At 51.8% G+C, this 10,653-nt stretch overlaps 1 protein-coding gene across 1 annotated transcript; it reads right to left on the bottom strand.

Moving 5' to 3' along the window:
- Positions 1 to 1,593: 1,593 nt before the first annotated feature.
- On the bottom strand, positions 1,594 to 7,716 carry CXCR5 (C-X-C motif chemokine receptor 5). Its single transcript, XM_032201715.1, has 2 exons — positions 7,678 to 7,716; positions 1,594 to 2,670 (listed from the first exon to the last, which is right to left on the bottom strand). The coding sequence occupies exons 1-2, from the start codon at positions 7,714 to 7,716 to the stop codon at positions 1,594 to 1,596; spliced, it is 1,116 nt and encodes a 371-aa protein (XP_032057606.1).
- Between the last annotated feature and the right edge of the window lie 2,937 nt (positions 7,717 to 10,653).

Here is a 10,653-nt window from a genome sequence, read left to right as displayed (position 1 = left end):
TGCAGCGTGGCCCTTGGCTGTGGTGAGGTTAGGTTGTCACTGAGCTTTTTGCTAGGGGATTGAACTTCAGAAGGGATTTTAGCACAAAATCCCCGCTGCAGCAGTAGCACTGCCATTGCTCCAACTTTGCATAAACAGTGAGGTGAGAGTGGTACAGCCAATTTTAATGTGTGCTGGTGGCTAGGGTCGTTCCCGTGTGACAGTTCGTGTGTGTGACTGTCACTCCGTTTAGGCCAAAGTGGTGTTTAGCTAATAACAGAAACGTACCGAAGCTAATGCTGTGTGTGCTGACACCTTACTGGGACAAGGCCTACGAGGAAGCAGCAGGCCGCACGAGTCTGTTGGGCTGCCCTACGTGCTGGTTGTGGTGTACTAACGAGCTGCCACTCTTGTTTTGGACCGGCTTGTTCCTGAGAAGCCCTGATCCAGGCAGTTGCTGGATACTCCTGGTTCAAGGCAACATCAATGCTCAGGTTTGTTCTGTGTAAACCTTGATGCACTCAGTGTCTGAAGGCTCCAGGCATGCAGGTAGAGCAAGAGTATCTGAAAGCACAGCGCTAAGCAAAATGGCACGTTCCCATTCGGCCTGCTAAAACCAAACAGAAATCATGCAAATCAGCTCTTCCTTCCTTCCATGTCCTACCTTACGCTGAGGTAATGGGTCTCCTCCTTTCAGAACCCACAGAGCACTGTACAACCACTTGCAAAAAAAAAAAAAAAAAAGTGACACCTTCAGCCTCCTAAAGACGTGGTTCATCCTCTCTGTGCTCAGTCACAGGACTGAAGCCATCTGTCCAGACAGTCACCTGCCTTAAAAGAAAGCTTTTGAATAGTCAGGCCTTTTCTTCAGCTGGTTGCTCACTGGCGCTGTGAGTAGCAGTGTTAACAGTTGGGCTTGATGACGTTTGAGCTCTTTTCCAACCTAAACGATTCTATGAACAGCAGTGCGATGGATCAAGTGAACGGGAAAGGATGTGGCTGATGGCAGGAAAGGCATCTGCGGCGGTCAAGTCCTGAGTCCCCAACGCAGCCTCCTGGCATGAGCTGTGCAGGGAAGATCAGCGCGCTGTGACCGGGCAGCAGGACGTCACACAGCAGGACCAGAGACTGGCACCGTGTGCCTGTGGTACTGGGATGAGCTCTGTGTCCCCTGCTGGCCCTGCTTGCATCCCTCACTCTGTCTGCTTGCTCACTGACATGACTCCACCTTGACTTGGCTGTGCTTTTTTTTCCTACCCCCTGGCAACCCCGTCCTGTGTCTGGCTCTGTGCACAGGACACCCGCAGTCAATTGTTTTTGAGGGAGGTGTGGTGGTATCAGGTTCAACCTGCCTGCGTTCATCCGGCCCTGTCAGTGTGACCATCAGGCGTTTGCCAGCAGCTGCCAGACAGATTTCTGAATGGATGTGAAACAGAAGGATCCAGGGAAGGTATCTGGTGGGATTTGGGTGTTGGATGGCTATCAGATCTCAGTTTCCTGAGGAGTAAAGAGAATGGTGGGGACGCTTGTGAAACTTAGGACTGAGGCCACAGCACGTGTGCCACCAAACAGGCACACCAGAGGTCATTTCTGCCCCGCGGCAGCCCGTCTGAGTTAGAAAGTGGAGATAGAGGTGGTGTTGTCAGACTCGATTCCGCTGCCCTTCCTGGTCACCTCCAGGATCTCCTGCAGGGTCTCCTGGCTTATGCAGCCAAGCTCCTGCAGGATACGGAAGAAGTCGTTACGGAACTTGACCCCGATGAAGGCGTAGAGGATGGGGTTGAGGCAGCAGTGTGTGAAGCCGATGGCCTCTGTCACCATGATGGCCGTGTCCAGCTGGTCCTCCAGGATGCAGTTCTTGGTGAAGGCTTCCAGCTTGGTGAGGGTGTTCAGAAAGATGACGATGTGGTACGGGCTCCAGCAGAGCAGGAACACGCCCGTGACCAGGATGGCTACACGGACGGCTTTTTGCCTCTGCAGGCGTTGGGACTGGCACAGAGTCCGGACGATGGCCATGTAGCAATAACACATCACCAGCAGGGGCACGAAGAAACCCACGGTGTGGTACAGGAACCGGGTTGCCAGCCACGCGTTGTTGCCGTGAATCCCAATCTCGGGGAAATAGCAAATGCTGCGGTTGCTCTCATCTGTCCAGACCTCCATGAAGATGAGATCGGGTAAGGTCAAGAGCAAGGAACAGAGCCAGACGGCCGTGCAGGTGAGGTGGATGGAGCGAGCCCTGCGTTTGCGGTAGGTGTGGATGGCGTAAACGATGGCCAGGTAGCGGTCTACCGCAATGCACCCCAGCAGCATGCTGCTGCAGTAGAAATTGATCTTGTGGACGGCACTGAGGATCTTGCAGAGGAAAGTCCCAAATACCCACCCGGCCAAGCTCTCGACCACGCTGAACGGGAAGGTGAGCAGCAGCGCCAGGTTGGCCAGGGTGAGGTGGAAGAGGAAGTTTTCCGTGGTTGTGCGCGACCGCTTGAACCTCTCCAAAATGACCAGGACCAGGGCATTGCCCACAGTTCCCAGCACAAACATAAGCAGGTAGATGAGGGGCATGAAGACCTTCCTGAACGGGTCTCTCTGGTTGCCGACCACAGACGAGGCCGGATTGAAGCAGAAGTAGCCCTCCAAAGACGGGGTTGTGTTATCAGCCTCGTAGTAACCACTCAGCTCCGCCTGGCTCTGGGGAACAGAGAGAATCTGGTTACAGGAGGGCAGTTTCATGGCTGGGGTCCCGTGAGAGACAGCAGCATGGGGAGAGGCTGTCCTGACCCCTTTATGTACCGATCCCATTCCCTTCAGCCCTCTCCTGGTAGGAAGGAGGTTTCACTGCTCGTTTTTCTTGCCCTCCTGATGCCTCCACTTCTGGAGTGCAGCTGAGCAGCCGTAGCACACGGATTTGGGGCAGCCTCCCATGTGCTCTGCTGCTGGCCCCATTGCAGCTGCTGCTTTACTGGTTTCTGACCGCAGCCATGCTCTGAGCTTGGAGACCTTGGAGCCATCTGGGGCAGCATCCACCGAGCAAGGCGAGGTGGGACAGCAACAGCCAAGGCTGGACATCACTTAACATGCACTCAGAGAAAGTTTTAGGGCAGGTGTGAGGAGTGAACGCATCTGAGGCAGCGGGGTGCCACAGCCACAGTGATTGTTCTGGAAAGAGAAATCTGGTCTGTTGGTAAACCTTGTGGTTCCGAATTAATTGCAGTCAAAGCCAGAAAGGGAATCTGAGAAATGCCACTCAGACCCCGGGCTGATACCTAGTGAGGAAAGTGTGGCAGAGCTACCGCAGATGGTGGGCACGCGCTGTCTTCAGGCACTTTGGCAGGAGTTGGGTGCTAACAGCAGCACAGGGCTCAGATGCAGGCTGTCACAGAAAAAGAGCAGCCTGGGAGGCTTGTGGCAAGCTCAGAAATCCGTGACAAAACGGGAAGAGCCCTGCAGCAGTAGTTGTGCACTCCCCCACCCACACCCTCTCTGGAGACCAGCACCGAGACTTCAGTGTCAACCACAGCGGAAGCCCCTGCTCGCTGCTTTCATACCTTTCACTGCCAGCTGTAGCCGTTTGCACCTGCTGCTCCTTCCCTCATCAGCCGAAGTTCCCAGCTAAAAATACTGGCCCTGCTTTAAACAGCTTTAGATCTTTTTTTTTTTTTTTTTTTTGTCCACTCCCCCCCCTTCCCCTGCGTGTGCTCCGAAGCCGAGTGACTGCAAATATTCTCAACTTCTGCGTTATACCGAGCTGGAAAGGGTGACTGGGTTTCTTCTCTGTGAAAAGCCTCCTCTGCTGATGTGCTGTGTGCCTCTGCAAGCAGCCGGCTGGGGGCAAAGAGCTGATGTGGCAGCGCTCAACTCAAACTGCTGTGTTGCTGAAACCACTTCCATGGCTTTAAGGGTGCAGTGAAGGAGCAGATATCTAAGGAGTATTACTGAGCACATGCAAAAGGCAGCTGGCTGGGATGGTCCTCAAGCAGGGGATGCTAGGAAGGCAAGCAAGCCCTTGGGGGAAGTGTAAAATCAGTTTGCCCAGCTCTTACGCTGTTCCCCAGGCCTCTTTTTTCAAGGGTCCCCTTTCCCTGCCAGCTCCGTGCCCCCCATGCTGTTTCTGTGCTGTGATGTTTCTCCCAAAGGCGCTGAGAGTTAGCTCCCTCGGGGGCTAGCAGTCGTCTTCCCTGCCCAAAACCTCACCCGCACAAAGCTGTCTTCACCTAATGTAACAGCGGGACTGCAGCCTTGGAACATGAACATCGCTCGCCCAAAGAGTAATTATTTTTCTGGTTTCTGGTATGAGACTGGAGGTTGCTACTGAAGAAAGAAAGAAAACCTCCTAAGAAAGAAAACCAAAGGAAGAACCTTTGCTGTTTGGCACAAGGACCAAACAGGGCTGCTCTGGATCCCGTGGTGACCTTGCTGGAAAACCCCAAAGGGAATGCGAATAACTTAGCTGGGGAGAGGCTGAACAGTTCTAGTTTTAAAGGGAAAAAGGAAACGAGGGGAAGTGGCTGGGTCCAGTGGCTGGAGCACAGCCTGGAACCACGCCAGCACTGCCAATGCCTACAGGTGGGTGGCATGTGCGGTGTTGAACGGCTTTGGCTGCAGAACGGTTTCCAGCATCACCTTAGAGCCGGAGCCGGAGGTGCAGAGGCCACTATCAGCCACCATCTGATTGCAGATAAGGTGGCAGGTAGGGCTCTTACTGTAAGCCACTCGCTGCGGGCAGAGGAAGTGTGCACAGAGCTGTGTCTCAGGCGTCCTCTCATGTGCATCTCCGAGCACCGTGTGGGTGGGAGCGGACAGAGATGAGTTGAAGACGAATAGAAAAGGATGAAAAGGCAGAGTCCAGGCTGAGACGGGAAGGGCAGGGACCAGAGCTGTAGGAGATGCCCTGAATGATGAGCCAGGGCTTTTGGGGACTCTGCTGTGACTTCCATTTCCAGACTGGAAGCGGGTGGCTGCCTGCTCTGGGATGGGATGGGTGAATGGGCTGCACGTGAGCAACCTCTGCACAGCTCTCCTGCAATACAGTAAAAGCCCGAGCAACATGTCTATACTGCAGGGGGAATGTGACAGTAAAGTGGGGAGTTTTTTTCTGTAACTAAGCAGTAAAATGCACACCTGGGGCCACGGCAGGGGGAGGCACAATCCTGCACTCTATTTGCTTAGGAATCTCTTTTCCCCTCTAACCCACATCTCAAAATTACGCAGGTCTCCTCTGCATGTCAGCTGCTTTTCTCAGTTCCCCACAACTGCCAACAATCACCCATTTGCCTGTAGAAGAGCAGCAGCCCGTACCCTATTACGGATTTTTCAAGTGAGTCATTCCCTTCTAGCCCATCCAGGGCCAGCAGAAGCATATTTCATTCCCAAAGCCATAAAACAGGAATTGCTCATGTCAGTGTGCAGCTCAGCAAGCTCCTGTGATAGACTTTCTGCTCATCACCTCTCTGGTGGTTGAACTGGGGAAACCAACGTATAAGTAAACGCCATGTTCCTGTAATGTAGGTGCCTTTTTGCCTCTTGAGCCAAGTTGGCCTCATTATAACAAGAATTGGCCTTTGGCACCTTAGGAGACCTCACAGCAATCTCAGTGGTCTTTCTTCAACTTTTTTTTTTTTTTTTCTTTCTTTCTCTAGTTTGCAGCCGAGGAAAGTTAAGTGGGCAAAATTTTCTTGCTATTGAGAATTGGGGCTATAATTTTGGCTACGTTACTTTTCCACAAGGTTACACAGCTAATTGGTCCCACAGGGTAGCAAAGATTAGGTGAAGCTATTGCTGTACTTGCTGGGCAACTACTTAGATAAATGCCCTTTCAGTGCAAATGTTCCCGTTGTTTTCATTCTGCATTTGCTCTATCAGTCAACTGGGCCTTTCTTGTTAATGCGGTTTTGTGTCGCTGCTTTGCTAGAACAGCGTCGAGGTCTTTTTTTTGCAAATCTCTCTGGACATGTTGATGCAAGCACTGAGCTCACCAATATATGGCATCCCCAGACCGTATGTGACACTGCTCGTGTGCGATCTGTGGTCAGTTCCAGGGAGGAAGAGAAACCTGAGAAGCTCCTAGGAAACGCGTGTCACAAACTCCCAACCACGTGAATTTTGAGAAAAGATAGAAAACTCTTTCTGCTGTGGCATGGGACTGTTCACACTTAGTCACAAAGCTAGCTGAGTTTCTCCTCTTGTCTGGGGTCTCCTCTGTAATTTAAAATAAGTCACAACAGAGGTAAAATTGCTAAGCTAAGGTTCTAAGTTTTGTATCCAGAGAACAAATCGCAGTGCTGTTTAATTTCCCTGCCTTAGAAAACTACGCACTTTGCCACCAGCAGCTGCTTACTTGTAGTCAGTGACACAGTGCAGATGGACAGACAGCATGCTTGGATGTGGATGGTTTCCTGGTCATTGGAGAGAGTCCAAGGGAGAGTTCGGATGAAGGAACGAACCAACAAAGCGATGGCAAAGGGAGTTTAGTTTTAACCTCTTAGCAAGCTTCAGTGCTGCCACCGAACTTCAGCAGAGGTCACAGAGGTGCCTTCTGCAAAAAGTTGTAAAGGACACGAGCACTATTTGCAATGGGTTTTTAGACTGGATGAACTGAAAAAAATAAGGAGGGTTGGAAATGCCTGTCCCACCCCCAGCCTTCTCTCTCTTCCCATAATGTATAGGAAAAAGGAGAGAAAGAAAAATTGGTAAAAAAATTAAATCCAGCATTTCTCTCTGGAACAGAAAATAAACAAAACCTGAGGTCTGCTGCAGAGAGCCTTTGTAAGAAAACAGAAATTCTGAGCTGCAACATCTGAAAACCTGGCTAATGCTAGCACTGCTGTGGATACCCCCTTGGATAGCACAATATGCTCTGAAAGGTACAGCTGCTGTATTTCATTTGCAAGCTTAGCGCAGAAAATTACAGGGCTAAATGTCTGGTGTCATCACTCCCAGTTAGAAGAAGTATTTGCAATTTATCTTCTACGCTTTCAAATTCCCCTCCTGTAAATACACCATGTATTCCCTTCACAGCAGACTCAGGCAGCCTGTTCATGGAGAAGGATGGCAGGGGTGGGAATACGTAGTCATGGGAAGGTTTTTCACACCTGGAGAGAGAGCACTGGGGCTTGCTTTGGTATTCCTGTTAAAGACACTAGAGGAGAGTCCTAGAGCTTGGCACACTACACACAGTCATCTATACCACTGAAGGTTGGTATAAATGGGCTCTGAACGCCAGCTTTTCACCCACATTGTGTCACCCAGAACGGCTGTGGCAGGAGCGGGGCAGCAAGGGGCAGAGGTGTGTGGGCCGGGCTCTCCAGGCCCTTCTGCCAGGAGCTGGGGTTTGGGTGCCCCTGAGGGGACAGTGCTGGGGCTCAGTGCCCACCACAACACCTCAGCTCAAAGTCGCCACCGCTCATCGTGCAGCTTTCTGCAGGGGAACACCTTGTGCCCCTGGACTGCAGGTGCCCGCGGTGACATTGCACCAGCTCCCCGCAAATGCAGTCATGTCTCTTGCAGTCCCTTCATCCCTCGAATCCAGAATTAAGGGATGCAAGGTCTGATTGCACTGGTGTAAGTTATTGCTTGGGTTCTCTCCTAATGGGAGGGATCAGAAGATGGTGACATCGAAGCCAGGTCTCTCAGCCCACCCCAGCTTTACCCGCTCTCCCCAGTTGTCCTCTCAAACAAGCAAAGCCAGGCCCAACTCACCAAGTCATAGGTCTCTGATGAGTAGCTGACAGGCCCCATGGTTTCAGGGGCAGGATCTGCCTCTCCTCCAGCAATTTCGGCACAAGTTCTTTTCTGGGGTGGAGTTAGTCATTTAAGTGAGTAGGGAGGGACCCAGCATGTAACAATAGAGTATTTGCAAGGCAAATGAGCTCCAAGCAAAGAGTGACCTATTTGATGTAAAGACTGGCATCTTGCTCTATCATTTTTTTCTTAAGCGTTTGTTGTAGGTTGATTTTTTTTTATTTAAAAAAAAAAAAAAAAAAAGATCAGGAGGTCTGTTAATTTCATCCTGCCAGCCTCTGGGGCTCTTGACTGCTGATGTCCTAGTCCAGGGCAATCAGAAAGGGTTTAGACAGCTCTGTGCTGAGGGAAAACCTTACCCCAAATCTCCCCAGATCTGGGTGCTCCTCTACATGAGACTTTGCAGACATCTGAGGAAATGCATTGTTCTGGTCTGTGCTACCATTGCCCTCTGGGTCCTCCTCGCCACTTCAGCCTCAGTGCCCTGTGGCTGTTCTCTCTCCTCCTCCTGCTGCTGTAGGACAGAACATAAGTGTTCTGTCCTACTGCTGCTGTAGCAGTGGATTCATAGTGTACAATCTCCAGTCGGGGTCAGCAGGAGAGAGTGGTATTACAGCTGGTATTTTGGCAGAGCTTTTTTGCTTTTTGAGGTTTGAGGAGGGTGGGCACAACTGCACCAGTGCCTCTGTACCAGCAAGAAGGCTGGCAGGAGTTGCACCAGTGAGGAAGGTGTCAGCCTGGTGAGCACCACTGGATTTTACTTGCTTTTAGTGCTTCTTAGCAGCAGCGTGGCGCTCCTGGCTTGGCCAGGAATGCCGAGGAGGGACCTGCTGCACAAGGACAGCGCTGCCATCCCTCCCTCCTGCCCTCACTAGCCCCTGAGGACGTTTTTTTGTGTACCTGCTCACTGGGGCACCCCCTCCCTCTCTGGGGAAAAGGACAGAGCTCAGCGGTGCTGGAGGGAGGCCGCTGGGTGCTCATCCAGCCCCTGGGAAAGTGATGAAGGATGTTTTAATTGAGCAAGAACTGGAGGGTGGAGCACTCTGCATCACTGACTTCCTTTGAGGGCTAGCAAAGAGGGTGGTGCTCCCCATGGCAATGTGTGCTTGGGACTAGCTCCGCCCGTGAGAGCTTCTGACCATCAGCAAATGTTACCCCCCCCCCAAGTCTGCCCTGCAAGCGGAACAAAAGTATGGTGCAAAGTAAGGTGCGGTAGGTGCATAGGGGCTGGTGGTGATGCTGAACTTCCCAAGTCAGAGGGACATCTGCAGGGTGTGCCTGCAGGGAGACGGAGGTGGGAAGCACCTCCCAGGCTGTCGAGAGGTGGGCTGGAGATGAAGAGGCTCCAGGGAGCCCACTCCAAGGACATAGGCAACAACAAATTCCCTTGTAGACACGTACTGCTGCAGCGTGTGATTGCTACCACAGACGAGGTGACTTACAGGATCCATGTGTTGCTGCGCTGGGAAAGATGACAGAGAGGAGGTTATAGAAGAAAATTAAATGGAGAGAAAAGGAATTTAAATTAAGAATAATGTCACTCCACAGGAGACCAGCAGGTAAGCAACCTAAAAAAATAAAATAAAAAATAAAATTATAACAAGATTCAACAATAAATATTTGAGGACTGCTTTGGTGTCAGTGCATGGCAGTGCCTGTCCAAACTCTGCTACGGGTACACTCTCTGGCTAGCAAACCAATCTTGTATTATCACCAACACACAATGTTAATTTTTATCAGATATTCTGATAATGGGAAGTTATTCAGCTGTACATAAGGATGATAAAATGCACTACTTGAATATGAAGATTGTCTATTCTGTATAATGACCAAGTATTTCTACTGGCCAGTTTGACACTACACTGACTTTCTGAGTTCTGCTTGAGAAAAGCTAGCTCGCTTCTGGCTCCTGAATCCCCTCTCCTCACTTTTCCAGTCACCTCATTTGCTGCTACCATAACTGAAGGTTGGTGACCTCTGCGCTGCCTACACACCAGTCAGCTTTACCGATCCGTTAACTGCTGTTGTCATTTGTTCTTTTAGGGTTGGTGCATGCTATTTCCTGAGCATCTCAGGGTGAAATGCAATGCCCAGCTCTGCACCCTGCACCATGACGGGCACCGAGACTGCCATGTGGTGGAGCAGGGACCTCGCCAGCAGTGACTGCTGCCTGCCCAGCATGGCACAGGGGATGCAGCTTCTTCATCCCACTCCTGGCACGGGAAGGCACAGGACTCCTATCTTCACTTTCCTTCTTTTGCCACGCATGGAAGAGAAGCATGTGGAAGAAAAGTGGGGCACATCAGGAGGGAGAGGGGCTGAAAGGGGAAGCTGAAGCGTCCTGACTGCCTCAGGAGATGACAGCTGATGGGGCACGGGGTGCTGGCAGCCGCAGCAGGGCAAAGAGTTGGGGAATAAATGAAAGGAAAGAGTTTAATAATGAGGCTCGTTGTCTGGGAGAAGCAGGCAGGGGTGTCTGAACTGAGTACGCCAGGCCTGATGGAGATGATTGTGCTGTGACACAAAAAAAAAAAAATAGTGGATTCCTTTTAAATTAAAGAATAACTGAAATAAGCCTTCCACTACCATTTTCTGTGTCTAAACTCAGTGCTTTGTTGGAGGCTGGACTCCACTTTGGTGCAATTCGGCAAAACACCGCAACCACCCGCCCCCCGGTGGGATGGGTAAAGGCCGCGGGCTGAAATAACCACATTTTATTGGTAATTAAAAGAGCAATAAAAAAATAAACGCAGCGAGCGCCCCGCGCTGCCCAGGGCCGCGGCCGCCGCCCAGCGGCAGGGCCGGGCCGCCACAGCCGCGTGACCACGTGACCCCCCCCCTCCCGGAGCCCGCGCGCGCGCGCGCATGCGTGCGTGCGTGCGTGCGCGTGCGCGCGGGGCGGGGCCGTCCCGCCCTGCCCTGCCCTGCCGGGAG

This window comes from Aythya fuligula, chromosome 22 (genome assembly GCF_009819795.1).
Source record: "Aythya fuligula isolate bAytFul2 chromosome 22, bAytFul2.pri, whole genome shotgun sequence".
Taxonomy (NCBI): domain Eukaryota; kingdom Metazoa; phylum Chordata; class Aves; order Anseriformes; family Anatidae; genus Aythya; species Aythya fuligula.
Note: the sequence above shows the minus strand (reverse complement) of the source record. Positions and strands in the feature narration are given on the sequence as shown.

Excerpts from the sequence above, each read along its gene's own strand:
- CXCR5 (XM_032201715.1), bottom strand. The coding sequence starts at position 7,716 with ATGGGGCCTGTCAGCTACTCATCAGAGACCTATGACTTG. Across the intron at positions 2,671-7,677 it reads CATCAGAGACCTATGACTTG|AGCCAGGCGGAGCTGAGTGG; the intron begins GTGAGTTGGGCC and ends TCTGTTCCCCAG.